Raw genomic sequence first — 21,604 nt, forward strand, 5'->3', positions numbered from 1 at the left:
TGTGTATCAGAATGAGCTATATCATTACATGGAAAAAAGCGTACACTTTATACCATTATTATATAATTCCATTGGTATAAAAGTGTTGTGTTTTTTCTTTTAAATCCCGCTGCTATAAAAATAGTAAGTGAGCATTCTTTCGCTGCCCATCTTGAGTTCTGCCCTGTGTGGTGTATGTCCGTGAGTGAAGGAAGGGAATGAGAGAGTGAATGGAGGGGTGGAGCGGGGGGGGGGGGCACAAATGTTTATATTTGCACAAAATAATAAAGATGGAAAAATCAAAGCCTGTCTTTCCCAAGGATACCAAGGTATTAAGACCTGTCTTTATAAGGCTACAAAACCGATCTATGGTTGGGAGATGATTGGATCTAACAGCATGAGGAGATGGAACATTCTATGTCTTCACTGTATGTGTTTATCACTCACATAACTCTTACCAGTTTGTCAAAACCTGTAGAATTTACTTTTTTTAAAATTTAGAATTTAATCTTTGGGTGAGGAAGATTATGATTACTTTTGTTTTCTTCATGGATTACTTGTGTTGAATTCACCTTCTTTACAAATGCATCATGATCATGTTTCATTAAATCTGTCTTTTTAACTTGCTGGTGGATTAGGTGAGGTTTACAGAGCAAGCTAATCACAAGTGGAGCGTTCAACAATTCCCTCACATCTTGCAGCTCATCCCTCACCGTCCCCTCGGTGCACCATCCACATCCTGCTCCTGCCTGTGTTTCCCGCTTGCGTTCCTGTTCAATCCTGACCCTGGGAACGTCATCCGTGGGCGAGTGCTTCTCTTTTGATCTAAGTGGTGACTATGCCAACGCAGGTTGAGCTCCATTGCAGATCTGAAGGCTGACTAGAGGCCACAGCTTTGGGCGTTCCATCAGCCTCTGTCTGACCAATAAGACTGGTCTCTTTTATGAACTTGGGTTCTGCATTTTTCACACATGAGAGGTCCAATACTGTAGGGGGAAGCAGCCCCTCACGCTCTCACAGGTCCGGTAAGCGCAATTGTACAGTTCAGATAGATAAAGAAATAGTAAAGGCTTAGAGGATAAGAGAGATAGGAGAGTAAAATCAAGGAGTCGGACACATCTCATGGTAGCATGCTCACCTCCTGGACAGCCAGGCTCTCTCAGCCAGGTCCTCACAGCGCGGATGAAGGAGAAGGGAAAAGAGAGAGATTTATTTCTAACCAAGGCCTATGTATCTTTTGGGGGGTGTGCAAGTCCCCTGATTATAGGTAAAGACATATGTCACAGGAAAGGGTTGTACAATAATGGGAGGGGGACGATCTAGAGGTGTACACACTGTAGGAAGGAGAGGGATTAAGGGTACATAGATCACAAGATGGCCGGATCCTAGATCCATGATGGTGGACTAACCTTGATTGTCCCTGAGCTGGAGACTTAATTTATTCTGAGCCCTTCCTGGAAAGCCATCCACTGTCCGAACAGCAGGGAGTGAGCCCCACCTAAGGTGGGACAGACAATAGGGTCTGCTTGCTCTGGATGGCTGGTGCTCTTGGGAGATAACTTGACAGTCATTTACCATTCCTTGGAAGCAGTGTCCTAGGTCTGACATATTGGGGGGGGGGGGGGAAGAAGCTGGGGGAAAGTCTTTTCATATCCCACACAGTACTTTCTGATGTGATCCTCTCAGAGCAGTTGGCAGTAGTAGCTGGGCAACCATCTAGCTCTTTGGTTTTGAGGGTTTGGGAGACGGATGTTTGTATGGTCCAACAGCCCATTGGACTAATCATTTTCATGTGTCTTTTAATCTGCCACAGATTGGCCATCCTGTGCTAAGCCAGCATGTGGGTCTCATGTCTGTAAATTTTCTTTCTATTTTCATTGTTTCTCCTGTATGGTTTTGAATTTAGTTCTTCATCTTTCTGTTGGATGCTGGGGTTTTCAGTATTTTCATTTGTGTCTGCTTCACTTGGTTTCTCAGGTCTTTTTGTAGGAGGATATCTTGGGGTGCCTGACTCAGTTGATTGAGACACCCAAAATTATGGGCTGGAGTCCTCAGGCCCAGGAACTCATTAGCTCAAGGTGTTTGGTTATGTCTAAGATGTTTTCAAAGCATGGCCTCCTGTGTGCGCCGGCATGTCCCTGGATGTATTTGCAGCAGAGATAAACACCAGTGTACAAATGCCCTCTGTGAACCGTGCACATATTCGGGGGTGCTCTCACCCCGTGCCCATCTCAGCATCTGCCTGTGGAGCACCGCGATTGCAGGACCGTCTGTAACGGCACTGGCCTTTGTTCCCTCCAGCTCTCACAAACCGCCCAGTGTCTTCCCTGAATCCATCAGCTCCCAGCTTCCCTCTTAACGGCTTTTCCCTTCACCCAAGGGAACACTGACCTGCCCTTGTCTAACCCGTAACTCCCCTGCCTTCCTCCCTCTCCCACTCCTCCTATCAAACAAGGTTTCTTTGGGTGAACACCTTTTATTGACTTGATGGTAGTGATCTCATTAACTAATTATTCTTTTGTGATTGCCTGATTTCACTCTGCATCATTTCTTCCAGGTTCATCCATGCTGTGAGGGGTTCTACAGATTCATAATTGTTCTTTTTTAAAAAAAATCATTTTATTGGGGGCTGGTGCAATTCTTATCACAATCCATCCATCCATCCATACATCCATTGTGTCAAGCACATTTGTACATTTGTTGCCATCATCATTTTCAAAACATTTGCCTTCCACTTGAGCCTTAATATGGGCTCCTCTTTTTTCCCCCTTCCTCCCCATTGCCCCCTCCCTCATGAACCCTTCATAATTCATAAATTATTATTATTTTGTCATATGTTACACTGTTTGACGTCTCCCCCACCCTCTTCTCTGCCGTCTATCCCCCAGGGAGGAGGCCATACGTAGATTCTTGAATTCAGTTCCCCCTTTCCACCCCACATTCCCTCCACCTCCAGGTATCACATCTGTCCTGGATTCCCTGTGTTTCCAGTTGCTATCTGTACCAATGTACATCCTCTATTCTAGCTAGATTTGTAAGGTAGAATTGGGATCATGATAGTGGGGGGAAGGGGGAGAAAAAGCATTTAGGAATTAGAGGAAAGTTACATGTTTCATCGTTGCTGCCCTGCACCCTGACTGGCTCATCTCCTCCCCACAACTATTCAGTAAGGGGGTGTCCAATTGCCTACCGATGGGTTTTGAGTCTCCACGCTGCACTCACCCTCATTTACAATGATAATTTTTTGTTCCTTGATCCCTGATCCCTTTCACAGCTCGAGGCCACACAGGCTGATGTGCTTCTTCCATGTGGGCTTCATTGCTTTGAGCTAGATGGCCGTTTGTTTATCTTCAAGCCTTTAAGACCCCAGACGTTATATCTTTTGATAGCCGGGCACCATCAGCTTTCTTCACCACATTTTCTTATGCACATGTTTGTCTTCAGTGATCATATAGGGAAGGTGGGCACCCATAATTATTCTTTAATGTTTCGTGTTCCATTGTGTGGCTACACCAATGTGTGTTTATTCATTCTTCCACCGGAGGGCATTGAGATCTGTTGCAGTTGTGCCTGGTGCTGTGATGAACCTGAGTGTGTCGCAGTCTCTCCATGCATGGCTCTCCTTTCTCTAGGGCATACCAAGTAGAGGAATTGCTGGGTTCTATGGCATTTGTATTCCCCATAGTTGGAGTCAGCGCCATCCTGCGTGAGACAGCGAGCACGGTCTGTACAGCCCCGCCAGCAGCGCGTCTGCACCCTCGGCGGCAGCAGGTGTTGCTTTCTGTGTGCATTTAACTCCATGCTGCCGGCGTGGTTTTAGCTGACCAGTCAGAACTGAGTCTCACCGATTCCCTCGTGTAAAGGACCCTCTCGTGTGGATCACAGCTTCTCTCAGAAGTCTTTCCTTGCCCTGCGTTTTGGGAGGATTATGATACACTGTGAGGGTTTTCTTTTGGTTCCACTTTTTGAAGGCACACGTTCTCATCTTTCAGAGTTTAATAGTGAGGTTTCCGTCCAAGAATTCTCCAGTGACTTTCTCTCTGCTTTCATTGTTTCTTTCTGTTCTGCGATTTTGATCACGTGTAACTTCCTCCTCTTGGGAGCCTCCCACGTGATTCTTGGCCTTCCTTCCCTTTTTTTCATGGCGGGGGTTCTTTGTTGATTGTTCCTCTAGCTCATTAGTATTGAGAGATTTCGAGCTCATGAGTTTGGCTTTCTATTAATTCGATCTACTCCTTTGCCCTTTCGACACAGTATTTCTGTGAAACATTCGTATTAATCCTCTAGGTTTCTATTGCTGCTTTTGCAGTTCCAATTTTTCATATTTACTTGGTCAGTTTTTGTATTGTTTTCCTGAATTCTTCTAGTTTTTCCCCTTTGTTTTCCTTGATTTCATTACTCTTTCTCACAACCATTTGAAGGAGTTTGAATACCATTCTTTTAAATTCCTTTTTAGGTAGTCCAAATGCCTTTATTGCCTTTGAAAGTCTTCTGGCTCTGTATGTTAGTCACTTGTCTGAGTCTGTTTTATTTCTTGATATAAACTGAAATTGTCCGTTGTTTATAAGGCATTGTGGTGGTGTTGTCTATGTATTTATGCAAGCCACATTCCATCCAGACAGCAGCCGAGTTTAAGACGACTTCACTGTGTGAGGCTAGCCAGGAAGTCACTCTTCTCTCTCCTTTCTTGCCACTTGTGCTCGGCTTCTTCTAGTCAGTTCCCTTCTCTCGCCTTCCTTCGGAAGCTCCTGGTTCCAGGAGTGTCATTTGCATCTGTTTCATGTGGTCCCTCATATCTTTGCTGTAGACAGTCTTCACAGCATACCCGCCTAGTAGTGCGTCAGTCTGCTGGATGTCAAACGTGTAATGGGAGAAAACAAATTCAGAAATTAATGCACATTTTCTATGTGAGCATTAAGGGTAGTATATTTATGTTTATTCTTTTGTAATGAGTAATTTTTATTAAAAATTTTTCTTCCTTGACATTTCATTGTGATCTTGAAAATGAATATTGAGCCCTGGTGACTCTGTGGGATAAGCCTTGGGGTGCTTACCTTAAGGTTGACTGTTCAAATCCACCAGCCAGTGTTAGGGAGAAAGTTGAGGCTGTCTACTCCTACAATGACGTACAGTCTTGGAAACTCTCAGGAGCAGTTCAGTTCCACTCTGTTCTGTGAGTTGGAACCAACTCGGTGGCAGGCTTGAGTTTGCTATTGTTGGTAACAGTCAAAATGTCTAGATTCCAACCCAAACAATGGAGTTGCACTATGAATTTTAGCCTTAGGAAGAAGTGTAACTTTATTCAGCTTCGTAGCCTGTGCCCACATTAATTTCTGTCAACTCCCCACTCTGGAAAGCTGTAGATCTGTAGTGTCATTTTTCAGACTGTTAAACAGGGATCTCTTCTTACATTCTCTGGTTTTGCATTGTGTATGGGAATGGTTTAGAAAAAAAACTTTAAAAAAACCTTTTTCATTAAGGATTTGTATGTGTTTGTGTGTATGTAAGTTTATAAAGTCCATAGTGGAGTAAATTAAATGCAAATGATAATAAAATTCATGTCTCAACATCATGGAGCTATTGAGAAAATTATCTAAGGTTTGAGAAACACTTTTGTTATCATAAATGTTATGTTTCCCAACCACTTTGATAGTCGTGTAAATCTGAAATAGAGAAAACAAACCAGTAGACAATTGAAGTAGATTATAATTGTTTCCCATTACTTATGCTGCTGTTATGAAGTTAAATCGATCATACTCTTAAGTGTGGGGTTTTAAGAATATTTTTACTATTATATTTACACAGTTGACGTGTTAAAGAAAATTGACATTCCATCAGTTTTTATTGGTGAATCGTCAGCAAATTCCCTGAAAGATGAATTCATATATGAAAAAGGGTAAGTAATGAATACAAGATATCATCAGGTATCGTAAACTTCTTCTTTATCTCAGGGTAGACATATATCTTAGTGGAAAAAAGGGTTATGTGTTAGAATTGCACTAAATTGCCTCTTTGGTGATTATAAATTCAAAATCTATTCATGTTAAGTAGAGTAAGATGCTCCCATTGACTAATTTTAGCAATTTTCAACTTTGTGACTTAGTAAAATCATTATTTAAAAGCAATGCAGTTTACATTTAATAACATTTCTGATTATTCATAAAAAACAAATTTATTATAAAGGCACAGAGTGTAAAGTAAAACATGAAAGTATTAAATGACTGACTTCCAGAAACACAAGACAGTTTTCAAGTTTAAAAAGTTTGATTTGGAATAAAATCTTCCATGTGGAAGCTTTCCCCTGCAAAAAACCCTCATTATAACTAAGATGATTACGGTTTTAATAATGAATAGAAACCTGAAAGCAGCAGAAATTAGCAAAGGTATGGAGAAATTGGGGCCCCTATCGATTGTTTGTTAGCCCGTAAAATGGAGAACAGTTAGAGTTTCCTCAGAAAATCAAAACATTGACATACCGTATGACCCAGTCGGTCCTCTCTAAGAACAGACAACAGGAACGTAGGCCCAGTTCTCCCCACATTCACTGCAGCTCTGTTCCCAGTAACACAGAGATGGAAACAACCCCGGGATCCATCCACACGCGAATGGATAGATGTGACGTATTAAGACCATTTACACAAGTATCACTGTCCTATAAAGAGAAATGAAATCCTGATATATGCAGCAACATCGATTAACTGAGAAGTTTTATTCTCGGTGAAACAAATCAGATACTGAAGGACAAATATTGTATAATGAGATTTATATGAAACATGAGGGTTTATTATTAATTCCCAAGGATGATTAGGGGAGAGAACGGGGAATTACCCTGTGAGGGTCCCGAGCGCCCGTGAAGGCCAAGCGAGGGGCTGGGGAGAGGCTGGTGGAGAGGGCCGCACAGCATGGTGAGCATTGCGTCACTGAATCGCACGTGCACGTTGCTAGACGGCACATGCTTGGCTGCTATCTATGAATGGTCCCCAGAAAGTTTGTGGAAAATGAAATGAAAAGATACTGGAGTTTTACCACAAAAATTTTAAGCCTTATATATTAAGTGTATATGTGTGTGTGTGTGTGTGTGTGTAATTTGCTACAATAAAAAGTTATAGATCTTAATACAAAAGAAGCATGTGGGCTAAAGATACTTCGAAGCAGAGCTGTCTCGTCTAATACAGAAAGCAATACAACTGATGCTCAGGAGCTTCTCCGACGAAGCGTTCCAAAATGTAGTGGGCACATAGGCTTCTGACTAAAAAGAACAACATCCGTACTAACCAGAATAGCAGCAAATTATCTGCTGAGCACTAACAAGTGCCAGGCACGGATAGAGACAGAGTTCTACATTTGTTATCATTGAATTCTCACAAGCGCCTTTTAGAGATCATTGCTATCATCTCTCATAGTCAGTATTTCTCAAAAAAAGAAAACTCGCACAATGGAATACAATTCTAATTATTTAGAAGGAAAATGCAAGGTTATTTGAGTTTGAAATGTGTGAAACTAGGAGGATGAGGTTTTACGTGTGCTGCATTGGTCTTTGTTCTCATAGTCTCTCGGAATTTGGGAAGTACTAGTCACTGTTTTGTGCTCATTTTTATTAAGGTCATGTAATTTTGGATGTTATATTTAAACTGTAGTAATCAATGTGATATTTTGTCAGCTGAGTTGTATAGTTCATCGAGAAGTGATAACTAATACGTTAATATTCTTCAGTTAGAACAAATCTGTATACTTTAGTATGTATTTTAAAGAATTTTCTAAATATAAAATTCTACCCCTATAAATAAAATGCATATATAGTGATAAAATATGTAAAACCTCCCAACTATGAAATATCTGAAATAAAGAGGTTATGATGCCAATTTCCACCAATGACTGGGGCTTTAATTATTTTCTTATTGGAAGCCTACATAATTTGATTATTTTCTCATAAGATGGAAGCATACAATATATAATGTGTTCTAGCATACTTGTGTTATTTAATATTTATACTCTTTTTATGATAATACAAGTCCACAAAATGCTCTGGGGCAGGTCTATTGTGGAATTAAACCTTGATCAGATTTTTAAAAGTTAAGTGACATTCCTCATGTGGTTTGAGGCAGCACCCGTCCTCCAGAATCTGACGTGCCTGTACTGAAAGGGCGGATGTTTGCTCGTGTCATTTCAGTTCAGGCCGACTACCAGATGAAATGCAAGCATTTTAAAAGTGTTTCAGGATTTTAGAATTGTACATAGTTCTGTCTTTCAAAATCGTTTGTTCATTATGTGTTTATTATTTAAATATGAAATATTTAATCATAGAGACAGATACCATAAGCTTGGATGTACCAATTATTTTGTGTCAAAATTATTTACTCTGGCCCAGGTTTGGTCTGGATTTTCCACTCTATCATAGATGTATTAGAAGCAAGTAGAGTTAGCCTAATATTTCAACTGTAAGTGTCTCAGACTACTATATTGGTTGAAGATAAGATTATGACATGGTAAAAATATAACCACAGAATCCTCATTATACCCCCTTTAAAATAAGAATGAAAACTTAACTCTTCAATATAGAGACATTTCATTATAAGGACTCCTCATCTTCATATGTAAACATATAGAGACAAATTTCCCAACTCTCTCAAATCTGTTTTTAAAGTTTATTTGAGGTTGGAGAAGAACATCGCGGGCTGCTTCTATACAGATGTACGGCCTTGGAGACCCACGGGCAGTCCTGCCTTATTCTGTAGTGGCGCCGTGGGTCAGTCTGCCCACACACAGGGCGCGCTTCAGGTCGGCGTGTTTCAGTCAGAACCCACACGCTCCTCATACAGCTCTTGTTCTCATTTATCTGCAGTTTAAATGCAAACCGCTCTGGATGGGAAGAGTCACTTTTGAATAATGACATTGGGACGACAGGCATAAACCTCAGCCTCCTATAGAAATCCGCTCATGTCATCACTGCTTTTAATGAATAAATTTACCCTACCTAATTTTTTTCCCTCTCATCAAAACATGATTTTTTCCCTCTACCTAGTTTTCTTTCTCTCTTTGATCAAAACATGATTTCCATGATCAAAGATCTAAATGCAAAACCTAAAAGCCATAAAGATCATAAAAATTTAAAAAAATAGAGGTGAGCTTGTGAGGTGCCTTCTTTGTACAGTGCAACGAAACACTGCCCGGTTCCTGCCTTCCTCACGAGGGCTGTGGTGAAGCCTCTTTCGGCATCCGCTGTGTCAGTCCATCTCATCAAGGGCCTTCCTCCTGTTCCCTGGCCTCTACCAAGCCTGGGCTCCTCTCCCAAGGACTGGTCTCTCCTAATAGCATGTCCAGGGCACGGGAGTTGAAGTCTGTCCATCCTCACGTCTCAGGTGCGTTCTGGGTGTGCTTCTTCCAAAGGGTTTTGTGTTGTTTTCCTGGCAGCTCCACCTTCTTTCCCGACCCCGTCAGTCAGATGCATTGGTTCTTCCTTAGTGTTCTGTATTCCGTGTCTGACGTCTCACATGCGCCCTATGTGATGGAACTGTCATAACCATCAATCCAGTGACTGTACCTACAGGTTAACCTATCCGGATTTCATATGCAAAAAATTAAAAGAACAAAGCAAAACTGGGCTAACAAAGTGAAACTGATACACACCTCAATAGAAAAGAAGCTGAAAATCAGTAGCACAGGTTTAACTGGATCATGAGGAGAGATCAAATGTTAGAGCCAGGAACTGGATTCATGGTTTCTTGGGGGTAGGGCAGGGGAGGTTGCAGGGAAATGGGGAACTCATACCGATGTGTACGAGAATGAAGAAAATGTGCTAAAACGGATTGTGGTGATGCTTGTACACCTCTTCCTGATGTGATTGAACTGTCGTATGCTGTGTGGATTATATGCCAGTAAAACTGTTGGAAAAACTACCACCACCAAAAGTCAGGGTGTAGGAAACCCACGGATGCAGGTCTGCTAGGTCCTGTAGGGTTGCTCTGAGTTGGAACCCACTTGGGGAGGCAGAGTGGGCTTGAGCAATGACACTGCCACTGAGAAACCTTGGCTTGGGCCAGACGCACCTCAGTTCTCAAAGTGACGGCCTTGTTCTTTAAGGGGGCTTCAGAAAGTCTGTGGGACACTTCATTATCTCTTGATCTCACTTTTTCATGAACTTGTAAATGGCACAAACACTGTCAGCCATACTAACAGCACACAACAGCAGAAGACAAACTAGATGACTGGGAGTCCCTAGAAATTAGACATTTATGTGCATTCAAAGTGGTCAGTGGGGCAGTTGGCAACAGGGGGCTTCAGAAAGTTTGTGGAAAGATTCAGACGGAGCTGTGGGAAGATCCACTCTAGTCAAAGGCAAAGAGTCTCGGACAGCCTTACTATCAGGCAGAGACTGCCAGGTGTCAGGGAAAGCCAGCCCCTCGCACATTGTTACGGGTCCAGTCCGGCAGGCGCAATTACACAGTGATAATAAGTAAAGATCATAGTAAAGTCATAGAGAGCATGAGAGATACAAGAGAAATATTGAAATAAATGGAGTCAGACACATTTTATGGTAGCATGCTCACCTCAGCCCCGCTTGGTGGTCCACGTGGAGGGCGAGAGAGCATCTTTAATGCTCACCAAGGCTTTTATATTCTCTGGGGACATGGCAAGCCCCCTAATTACAGGTGAAGACATACGTCACAGGAAGGGGCTGTGTTATAGGTAATACAATAATGGGAGGAGGGGGTGATCTAGGGGTATCCACGCAATAAGAAGAGGAGGGTTTGGGGGTACACATATGGCAAGATGGTCAGATCCTGGATACAAGATGGCAGCGTAACTTAGGATGTCACAGAGCTGGTTTGGCCTGTTCCCTGACTCAACTGATAGAGGCCATTATCAGTAGGGTGTGAACTCCACCTACAGGAACCAAGCTAATGGTCGCAGGCCCCCACCCCTGTGGTGTGGGGAGACAGCAGTCTGGCAGGCACTACCTTCAGGGAAGATGTCTGTGAGCATATGACCTCCCCCTACAAGAGACCATTGTCACTGTGATTATGCTGGATGGAACTCAATACTTGGGCAGCTGACCCCCTACAAACATGAACTGAATTTATAGTGGGGACAAGTATCTCTTTCGTGTTCCATGACAGAAATGCCCTCCCTGCTCTTATGAATGGTGATGGGCGTCTTTTCCTTCTTATGCCTTATTTGTATTTCAGTGTTTATCCTATTATGATTTTAGCCTTACCACCTTAGTACAATTTTGTTTATTATTGTTTTCTGTTGGGTCTCCCAGCTGTGGAGCACAGGAGGCTGCACAATGACAATAACCGACACAAGAGGATATAGGGAATACAGGGGTGGGGGGAGTGGGCGATGGGGAGGGAAAGCGGGTTTCAGGAGTAAACAGTGAAGGCGGTCGTGATTGCACAACTCATGTTAAAGGCGATTTATCCAAAGGGGTGTGTGTGTGTGTGCGTGCGTGCACTGTAAGATAGATGTGGTAGAGACTGTTCAATGCCCCTGATAACAATTGATTGAACGATTTACTTGTATGATATGTAAAATTAGGTGCCAATAAAACTGTTTTGGGGAACAAAAATAATCACGTACCTCTTAAGAGGTGGAAGTGTTAGAAAAAACAAAAAAAATAGATTTGCTTATTTAAAAATAAAAAAGTTAATGGAATTTTTCCATGAATTTTTTGGGCAGCGAAGAAGAAGAAGGCCCAAAATGAGATGGCTGCAGATTGGCTGTGACAATGGGCTTAAACCTGTGGCGGGAATACCCAAATATACATACAGCATTGTTGTGAGCATTAAATTAACGTTAATAAAGTATTCAGAGGAACACCTAGTATGTAGTAAATGCTAAATAAATATTGGACTTTATCCCCTGTCCTATTTTTTCCTTTTGAAGACAGTGCTACAATGCATATCCCTTAACAAAATCATACAACTGGTTCAAATGTTTCTTTAAAAAAATGTCTGAAAGCAGAATTGTTGGATTAAAGATAAGCTGTTTTAAATTTCAGCAAACATCCTGCACAAAAGGTGAACCAAAATTATATTTCTTTCAACATTTTGTCAATGTCAGTGTTTGCCACCACTATTGCCACTGATATGTCAGTTTTTTTGGTCTTTATCCATCTGAGAAGACAAACATCGGCATTAATCTGTGAACCGACAGTACCCTTCATCCATTTGGGTCTTTGAAAATTTCTAATACCAACAGGGCCACCAGTAGTGGTATTCAAATAATTTTAACTACCAGTTTGCTGCCCTAATGATAATTTTAAATATAAAGAAAGATATAGTGAAGCATAGCTTATTATGTCATACCGTTAGTAATACTTAAGAACAATAGAAGAGGTTGAAGCTGAAGAAGAGTAAAACAAGTCCACGAGACCTAAGCTGCCACCGGGGAGCTCTCAGTTTAGAGACCATCTCAAGTACAGATTTGAGGCATTGGATACTAATGGCCAAAGACCATGCAAGTTGTGGGCTGAAATCAAGAACATCATACAGGAAGAAAGCAAAACATCAAGTGGGTGTTAACAAACCCAGGGACAAGGGAACAACAAGTGATCCAAAATTGATGGCGAATAGGGTGTACGGTGGGGCTTGATCAAGGACAGAGTAACCGAGAGGAATTACTGAAACACAAATGAAGGCTGAACATGGTAGTGGGACAAGAGGAAAGTAAAAGGAAATAGAGGAAAAAACGAGGAGGCAAAGGGCATTTATAGAGGTCTAAATATAGGCATGTACATATGTATATGATGGAGAAATAAATCTATGTGCGTACATTTATAGGTTTAGTATTAAAGTAGCAGATGGACATTGGGCCTCCCCTCAAGCACTCCCTCAATGCAAGAACACTTTGTTCTGTTAAACTGGCATTCCATGATGCTCACCATACCAACACGATCTCTGAAGACAAATGTGTGCATAAGCAAATGTGAAGAAAGCTGATGGTGCCCGGCTAACAAAAGATGTAGCATCTGGGGTCTTAAAGGCTTGAAGATAAATAAGCGGCCATCTAGCTGAGAAGCAACAAAGCCCACATGGAAGAAGCACACCAGCCTGTGTGATCGCGAGGTGTCGTCAGGTATCAGGCATCAAAGAACAAAAAAATTGTATCCTTGTGCATGAGGGAGAATGCAGCATGAGGACCCAATGCCCATCTGTAGGCAACTAGTCATACCCTTACAGAAGGGTTGTGAGGAGGAGATGAGCCAGTCAGGGTGCAGTATAGCAATCATGAAACATACAACTTTCCTCTAGTTTAATGCTTCTTTTCCCCTGTACCCCACTATCATGATCCCAATTCTACCTTACAAATCCAGCAAGATCAGAGGATGTACACTTGTACAGGTAAGAGCTGGAAACAGAGAATCCAGGACAGCAGGACCAATAATGAGAGTAACAATACCAGGAGGGTAAAGGGAAGGTGGGGTAGAAAGGGGAACTGATTACAAGGATCTACATATCACCCCCTCCATCCCAGGACAACAACTTATAAATTATCAAGGGTTCATGAGGTAGGGGGGTGAGGAGGGAGGGGAAAAATGAGCTGATACCAAGGGCTCAAGTAGAAAGAAAATGTTTTGAGTATGATGATGGCAACAAATATACAAATGTGCTTGGCACAAGGGATGTATGTATGGATTATGATAAGAATTGTACGAGTCCCCAGTAAAATGGTTTAATAAATAAATAAAAGACAGGAGAGAAAGAAAGGTCCCAAACAAATGTCCGAAGAGACTGAAATGCACTCCGACAAGTGGAGTAGCTAAGGGGCGAGTGGGAGAACTGATGACGTAAAGGAGCTCCACGGGGTATTTCCAAACAAAGCTTGAGATGACAAAGTGAAGCATTATAAGGAAACGTCTGAACACCCCAGGTTAGAGCACACAGCATTTCTCAAACTCAGTGCTCAACTTGTGTGATGGAATGATTGACTCGGTGGGCCACGTAGCGAACGATGCAGAAAGCATCAAAAGAACATGGAAGGAAGATGGAGTTGCTGTACCCCAAAGAACTGGACGATGTTCAGCCATTTCAAGAGGTAGCAAATGATCAAGAACCACCAACGATACTAAAGAAGGAAGTTGCAAGGACAGGGATTAATTCATGTAGCTCATCTACTCTAAAGCCCTGACTCTCAACAACCTTTTCCTGCACGGGTCTGGTCAGAATGGGGGAAGATACTGATGGGATTTGCCTGTGGTAATTGTGAACAGGATTCCCTGCCAGGCTGTTCTGATGCTATGAAACAAGCCCAGGAGAAGCACAACGAGGGAGGGCTCTTATTACAACAGCCAGAGCCGTAGAGGAGCAGGCAACTGAGTCCTTTGATGCAGGAGGTTGGCTTGTGGAGTGGGGGCCCCTGGGCACCTGATTGAGGGATGGGGACTTCCTGGCCAGGGAGCTTGACCTGCACGCCCTAGAGTTGAGGCTTACAGCAGAGCGTGGGCCTTTGGGCGCTTAAGGACTCAGCCCTGAGCTGTTCTCACGGGCCTGACAACTTGTTAGCTTCCTTAATGAGCCCTTAACCATGGATCTTATCTGTGGGTTCTGGGATCCCAAGGAGTTCACATAGAGAACCTTAAGACATCGCTGGAGTCCAAGCTGCTCTGAGGGGACTGCCTCCAGGAACTGAGGAAACATGGATTGACATGTTTTGCCAAATTGACACAGCACTGGAAGCAATCACTCATCCATGACAAGAGACGTGGAAGATAGCTACTTGCCATCTGAATGGAAGAGATCCCTATTTGCGCCCATTCTACTGAATGGAAGAGATCCCTATTTGCGCCCATTCTACTGAATGGAAGAGATCCCTATTTGCGCCCATTCTACTGAATGGAAGAGATCCCTATTTGCGCCCATTCTACTGAATGGAAGAGATCCCTATTTGCGCCCATTCTACTGAATGGAAGAGATCCCTATTTGTGCCCATTCTACTGAATGGAAGAGATCCCTATTTGTGCCCATTCTACTGAATGGAAGAGATCCCTATTTGCGCCCATTCTATGGAAGAGTGACCCATAGAATGGAGAAACTGCTGCACCTTATCATTAATATCACTTGTAAGTAAACATTTGATTAAGATAACTCAAAAACAGTTGGAGCAGTACATCAACAGAGCTCCCAGAAATTCAAGCCCGATTCAGAAGTGGACATGGAACAAGGCATATGATGACTCAAGTCAGCTGGAGTTTGTTTCGGAGCAGAGTACCAGAAAGATGTTTGCTGTGCTTTATGGAGGCTGAAAGGTGTCACCCGTGTGGATCATACACACTGTTGATAACACTGGGAGAGCGGAAAACTTTGTTGTACTCACGTGGAATGTGGAACCTGCGCCTACACGGAGAGGCAGTCACTGGAACAGAGCAAGGGAATGGTGCCTGGTGTAACATCAAGACAAGTGTGCATCGGGTTGTATCCTTTCTCCATAGCCTGTCCAGCCTGTATCCTGAGCCTTCGATCGGAGAGACTAGCCCATATGAAGAGGGACATGGCATCAGAACGGGGAGGGATCGTGAACCACCTGTGACAAGCAGATGACAACACTGCTTACTGAAAGCAAGGGGGACTTGAGGCCCCAGCTGGTGGTCACAGTTTTCAGCCTTCAGGGTGGATTATAGCACAATGTAATGAAAACAAAAGTTCTTACAACTGGACCTATAGATAACATGTAGGGTAAGTAGAGAAAGATTGAGGCTGTGGAGGATCACATGTCATTGGGATCCATGGTCAATGCTCATGGAAACAGTAATCCAGTGTCCAACAGTGTAATGCATTGGGCAGATCTGCACCAGACCGCTTTACAGTGTAAAAGAGCACTCTGAGGGCGACTGTGAGTTGACCTTCAAGCACATATGTGCATGTGGAAGCTGGGCAGTAAGTATGACCGATGCTTTTGAATGCTGATGTGGGTGAGGAGTATTGGAAATACAATGAACCAGCAGAGAGGGAGGAATCTGTCTTTGAGACAGATCTGCTATAATGTCACTTAGAAGTGAGGATGATTGGACATACTTTGGTTGTTTTATCAGAAAAGATTACACAAGAAAAACAAAACAAACTCACTGCCATTGAGTCTGTTCAGATTCAGTGACCTTGTCGGGTAGAACTGCACCTTTGGGTTTTCAAGGTCATAAATCTTCACCAGGCAGAAGTCTCATCTTTCTCCCAAGAAGCAGCTGGTAAGTTCGAACTGATGACCCTGCAGCAGGCAACCCAAGATCAGTCCATGAAGAGGACATCGTGCTTGGTAGAGGGTCAGCAGAAATGAGGAAGGCCCTCAAAGAGAAGGGGTGACACGGTGGCTGGAATGTAATCATTGTGAGGCCAGCGCAGGACGAGGCAGTGTCTCATTCTGCTGTGCGTTCAGTCCCTGGGTTGGAGCTGACTGAAGCGTCTGACAGTAACATCTAGGAGTTAAATCGCGGGGAACAAAAACCCAGACTCATTGCCGTGAAGTGACTCTGACTCGTAGTGGCTCTATGGGGCAGAGTAGGACTGCCCCTGTGGGTTTCTGAGACTGTGAATACGGAGATCTGGGGGCACAGTGGTTACTCATTGGGCTGCAAACCACAAGGTCCGCAGTTTGAAACCACTAGCAGCTCAGAGAGAAAGGTGAGACGTACTACGCCTGTAAAGAGTTTGTTTTGGAAACCCATAGGGGCAGCTCTACTCTATGCCACTCAGTGAGTGAGTGAGTGAGTGAGTGAGTGAGTGAGTGAGTGAGTGAGTGAGTGAGTGAGTGAGTGAGTGAGTGAGTGAGTAGCATCTTTATGGAGGTTGATTAAGGCGTCTCTAAACCTACATGGAAGAGCTCTGTAAGACGGGCGTGAACTGGCAGCAGAACAGGGCCATCATACACGGGACTGCAGAGCTGAGCACAGGCAGGAGCTGTCTAGCATGCAGCCTGTTTAGAGAGGCATCGGCATTGTCTGAGGGGGGCAAGCTCAGGCCAGGAGTCCCCTGAGACAGTGGGATGCCTGACAGTTGTACCGATGGTCGGAGTTATATGGCAGAAAGAATGGGCGGCCAAGTAACGCGTCCAGCGTAGACAGAGGAATTAGGAAATGAGATTTTTGTCGTAAAGATGACACACTAGTTCGGACACCTTCACTACAAAAAAGCTTAGTAGGTCACACAGTATTTCCCACCAACATACGCATTTCTGCACATTCCAGCTCACGTTTTTCAGTCCAGCAGTATAGGGAAATTTATTAATTTTCCAACCCACATTTTACAGAGGTACTTTATCCGTATCCTAACAGATAGGTGGAAAGCAGATAAAGAGGAAGGAGTATGATTTTTATCAGGGGTGAGGGGACAGGGATCATCTATAATTTATGAGCAGTAATTTGGTTGGTTTGAGGGTTCTTATTGCTAGGATGACTAAAATACTATCACTGGGCGTGGACTTTGCCTGTAAAAGATAGGCTTTGTCCAGGTTGTCAAACTAAATTATTAACGTCTCTCCAAGGTGGACACACTTTAAGTATTGATTGGCTTAGTTTTCATTAGATAGCCTAGTTATCTTGGCAAATATGTAAAATAGACTTAAAGATGGGGGGACCCTCTAAATTCTGGGAAATAATATTAGAAAACAAGTTACATGTAGTGCAATGAGTTATGTTATTCAAAGGTTTTCTTTTTAAAGTCGTTTTCCTGCCTTTAATCGACTTCCTTATGAGGTGGTAACTCTTCCTGTTTCTCAATTACTGCCATTTGCTTTCTTGTAGGGGCCACGTTATCTTAGTTCCAGAATTCACCCTTCCTTTGGAGTACTACCTGATTCCCTTCCTGATCATAGTGGGCATCTGTCTCATCTTGATCGTCATCTTCATGGTAAGTAAATGGCCTTTGTGCATTTCTTAATGTAGGATTAGTGTATAGACCACCCTGGTGAGCTCGCATAAAACACGGTGCTTAAAACAAAACAAGAAAATGGTGCTGATTGAAAGAAAGTCCTCCCCAAGGAGTATCTATTAAGTCCATTTATATGAAGGTCTAGAAAAGACAAGTCTGACCTGGGTGGGGAACAGTGCGGAGTGGCTGTCTCTGGGGGCCCGTGGAGGTAAGGAAGGATTCCCTAGGAAAGGAATGAGGGAACTTTCTGGGATGAGAACACTGTTCTGTGTCTAGACGGAAGTGTGGATTGCAAACTCTGCGTATTTTTGTGTGAAATCAACAGATTGTCTACGTAAATTCTGTGTATTTCCTTATGTGTAGATTTTACACAAGAGAAAAAATTAAATAAATATCACACTCGAATTATTCATGCTACAGTATTTTTTGGGGGGGGAGGGCACAAATGTGTACACTGTACTTTCAAATACAATGTTTTTTAAAAAGGCATTTTGGGTAGAACGTGAGATAACAGTTGGCTTTAACTCAAGGAGCCCTGGCGGTACAGTGGTGGAAGGCTGTGGCAGTGTGAACCCACCAGGTACCCGAGGGGAAGAAAGGGCGCTCTCCTCTGTAGACGTGACAGCTTCAGGGCAGTTCTGCTCCGTCCTGCAGGGTCACTGAGAGCCAGAATCAACTCCACATCGGGCTGCTTTCTGACCATTCCATTAGACACAGTGCAGACATCACAACACAGCCGCAAGAAGTGTGTCTACGACACCAGAGCTTTGTTGTTGTTTGCTTTATTTTGTACCTTGTGTGGAGGTTCTCGTGATATCATTTAGGTATAAAGACTTTTTTTCAAAATCATCTGGGCAGCCAGATGGTTTTCTATTTCTTATTAAATTACATTCCTAAAAAATTCTCTATTTTGTCTGTTTTCAAATTCATGGAACTGTGAGTTCAGCAGTTGGAAACTCATGCTCTATGGGAGAAAAGGAAGCTTTCTACTCCCATAAAGAGTTACAGCCTCAGCAAATGGGCAACCCTGCCCTGTCCCGTAGTCACTGTGAGTCGGCGTGGACTTGATGGCAGTGAGTTTGGTTTATATGTGCAATAAATTCTCTGTCCTTAGACTTGCTTTGTTCAATCTTGTCAGTTTAATCTAAGAAGTAGTCCGTGGAGTCGTTTTTTCCTTTCATTAAAGAAGTATTCATCCTGTACCTACAGTGAACGCTTGGACTCAGGACACATCCATGGACAGGATGCGTAAACATTCCTGAAGCCAAGTACTTTTGCAATCCAGTGGGACTTCAATTCTTTCTTTATTTCTAATGTGTCGCTTTGATTTCTGCTTTTACTATTCTTTTAAAAAATTTACTTAAAAATATATTGCTTTTCTTATTTTTGCTTGTTGAACTGTATGTTCATTAACTCTTTTCCAGAATATGAGTGTAGGTTATCATTTTCCCTCTAGAGTCATTTTGGCTGCATACCACAACTGTTGACACATGATACTTTGACTTTCAGTGGGTTTTTTATTTTGTAATGTAGAATGCTTCCTTACCCTACTTGCTGTTTCCATTCATGGGAAAGGGGAGCGGGGCACAATCCCTGGCCTTTGTCTTAGAGGGAACGAATGTCTGTCGGAGTGATTCCTTTGGTTAGGGCTCTACTTTGCCTCCATCTGCCCATTCACGCCTTTTCCTCAAGACATTTAGAATCCAAGTGGGAAAGAGACAAGTGGATTAGAAGACCCCTTCAGAAATTAAAATAGCAATTATGGTTTCTTCTGGGGTTTATAAGTTTAGCAAAATTATTTTAATTTCCAAAAGCATAGTTTCCTTCAGTTTCTTTTTCCCTCCTAATGTCTTAACACAATTACATTTGTTGTAGCGCATGCGCATGGAGTCTGCTGGCAGTAAAAACTGCTAGGGCTTCTAGCACGATAGGCACCCAGCCACCCTGCAGTGCCCCAGTGTGCTGGGGCTGAGGAGAGAGATTGAGAGCCCAGGGATTGTTAGGAGATTGGTAAGAGCCCCCCGATAAAATGATTAATTAAAAAACCCCTAACTTTTTAGCAGAATTCGAATTGGCTGACATGAGAAATACACCTACAGTAACTTCTCGGCCTTCAATTCGTGCATACAATTGTAAATGATCTATCTTACCTCCTTTTGTGGGACCAAGTTTTTATAACCCAATGTGAATTTTGGACTTACTAAAAAAATCAAACCAAACCCACCACTTTGGACGCATTCATTCTGACTTATGGTAACCCCACAAGATAGAGGGGAACTGCTGCCTTCTAGGGAGGCTTTCTGAGGCCGCACGTCTTTTTTTTAAATCATTTTATTGGGGGCTTGTACAACTCATCACAATCCATACATCCATCTATTGTGTCAAACACATTTGTGCATTCATTGCCCTATCATTCTCAAAACATTTCCTTTCTACTTGAGCCCTTGGTATCAGCTCATTTTCCCCCTCCCTCCCTTCCTCCCTCCCTCCCCCTTGATGATTTATAAATTATTATTATTTTTTTCATGTCTGACACTGTCCGACGTCTCCAGACCATCCCGTCTTTCTCTTGTGGAGTGGCTTGTGGCTTCAGAAGGCCCACATTTTAGCTGGCAGCCCACCCCTTACCTACAGCCTCTCCAGCTATATTTCATACTCAGCACTGCGTGGATTCCACCACAGCACCCCCATCTGACAGTGGCCCTGCCCTAGGGGTTTCTGGGATGTCAGCCCACCCTATAGCCCTGGTCACCACGGGGCTCCTACGACAATTCCGAGTGCTCAGTGGCCACCTGTGTCTATCTGAGTCTATAGTACATAGTTTGAGTCTAATTTGAGCTAAACATTGCTGAGCTTATGAAGTTTTACTCTGGCCAGTAATTCTCTCATTTTCTAAATGATTTCCTTTTTTATCATTAATCAGGTATTAATTAGTTTAGGATCCCCATCTCCGATTGATTTTTTTACTCGAATTATATTTTATTTGATGCATCCACTTTTTAAAGTTGTATTTTCAGGATGTAGCTTTCTATCGCTGTATTTTTTTGGTCTTTGTCTTAAAGTGTCATTAAAGTTTAATCTGTGTCTTATAAATAGCTTATGTTTTTTTAAATCCAATATGATTGGTTAGTGTTGTTAGTACCATGAAGTCAATTCCGATCAGTGATGACTCCATAGAGTTACTCAATGGCCCTTTGGGCGACATTTAACCACATACACGTACGTCCATTGTCTCAAGTGGGAAACCAGTTTTCTTTTATGTTCTCCTCCCAGTTTGGACTGTGGGCCATCGCAGGGATACAGGAACTGCAGTAGAGGGCCTGGCTCTGCGCCTGGGGTCTTGGGCATTGCCCAGCCGCAGGCAGGTGAAAGGCAGGGCCTGCCCCTGCTACTCAGGTGGTTGGACGGGCCAAGCATGGAGGGCTGGGAAGCTGCGCTCTCCTTGCCTGCTCCCTCTGGCTCTGCCCTAGCTGCTGTCCTGCGCGGCCCACTCTGGTCACAGGCGTAGTTTCTGCGCAGCAGTGAGGAACCGGAGCCGTACAGGATTCACATCGCATGCCATTCCCGCCTGCACAGTGTAGTGGGTGTACATTTGTGTTCCTGCCTGTCTTGTACTTTTCCCTTCGGACGGATCACTTCACTTTTCTCCTTCTCCCTGCCCTTCCCCCACCCTCCCTCATTTTCTTCCCTAACTCCTTGCTCACCACCCTGTTGCTTCGCTGTTCACTTAGTGGCTATCATTTAGCTTCTTGCAAAGCATCTTTATT

General features: G+C 43.1%; 1 protein-coding gene across 2 annotated transcripts in view; it reads left to right on the plus strand.

The window, feature by feature from the left end:
* Positions 1–21,604, plus strand: part of RNF13 (ring finger protein 13) — a 118,493-nt gene that overhangs the window by 61,853 nt on the left and 35,036 nt on the right. For both annotated transcript variants that reach the window (XM_075555928.1, XM_075555927.1), the window contains 2 exons: positions 5,785–5,875; positions 17,711–17,816. In XM_075555928.1, coding sequence (XP_075412043.1) covers positions 5,785–5,875; positions 17,711–17,816 — 197 coding nt within the window. The remainder of the gene's footprint in view (positions 1–5,784; positions 5,876–17,710; positions 17,817–21,604) is intronic.

The sequence above is a fragment of the Tenrec ecaudatus genome, chromosome 8 (assembly GCF_050624435.1).
Source record: "Tenrec ecaudatus isolate mTenEca1 chromosome 8, mTenEca1.hap1, whole genome shotgun sequence".
NCBI classification, from domain to species: domain Eukaryota; kingdom Metazoa; phylum Chordata; class Mammalia; order Afrosoricida; family Tenrecidae; genus Tenrec; species Tenrec ecaudatus.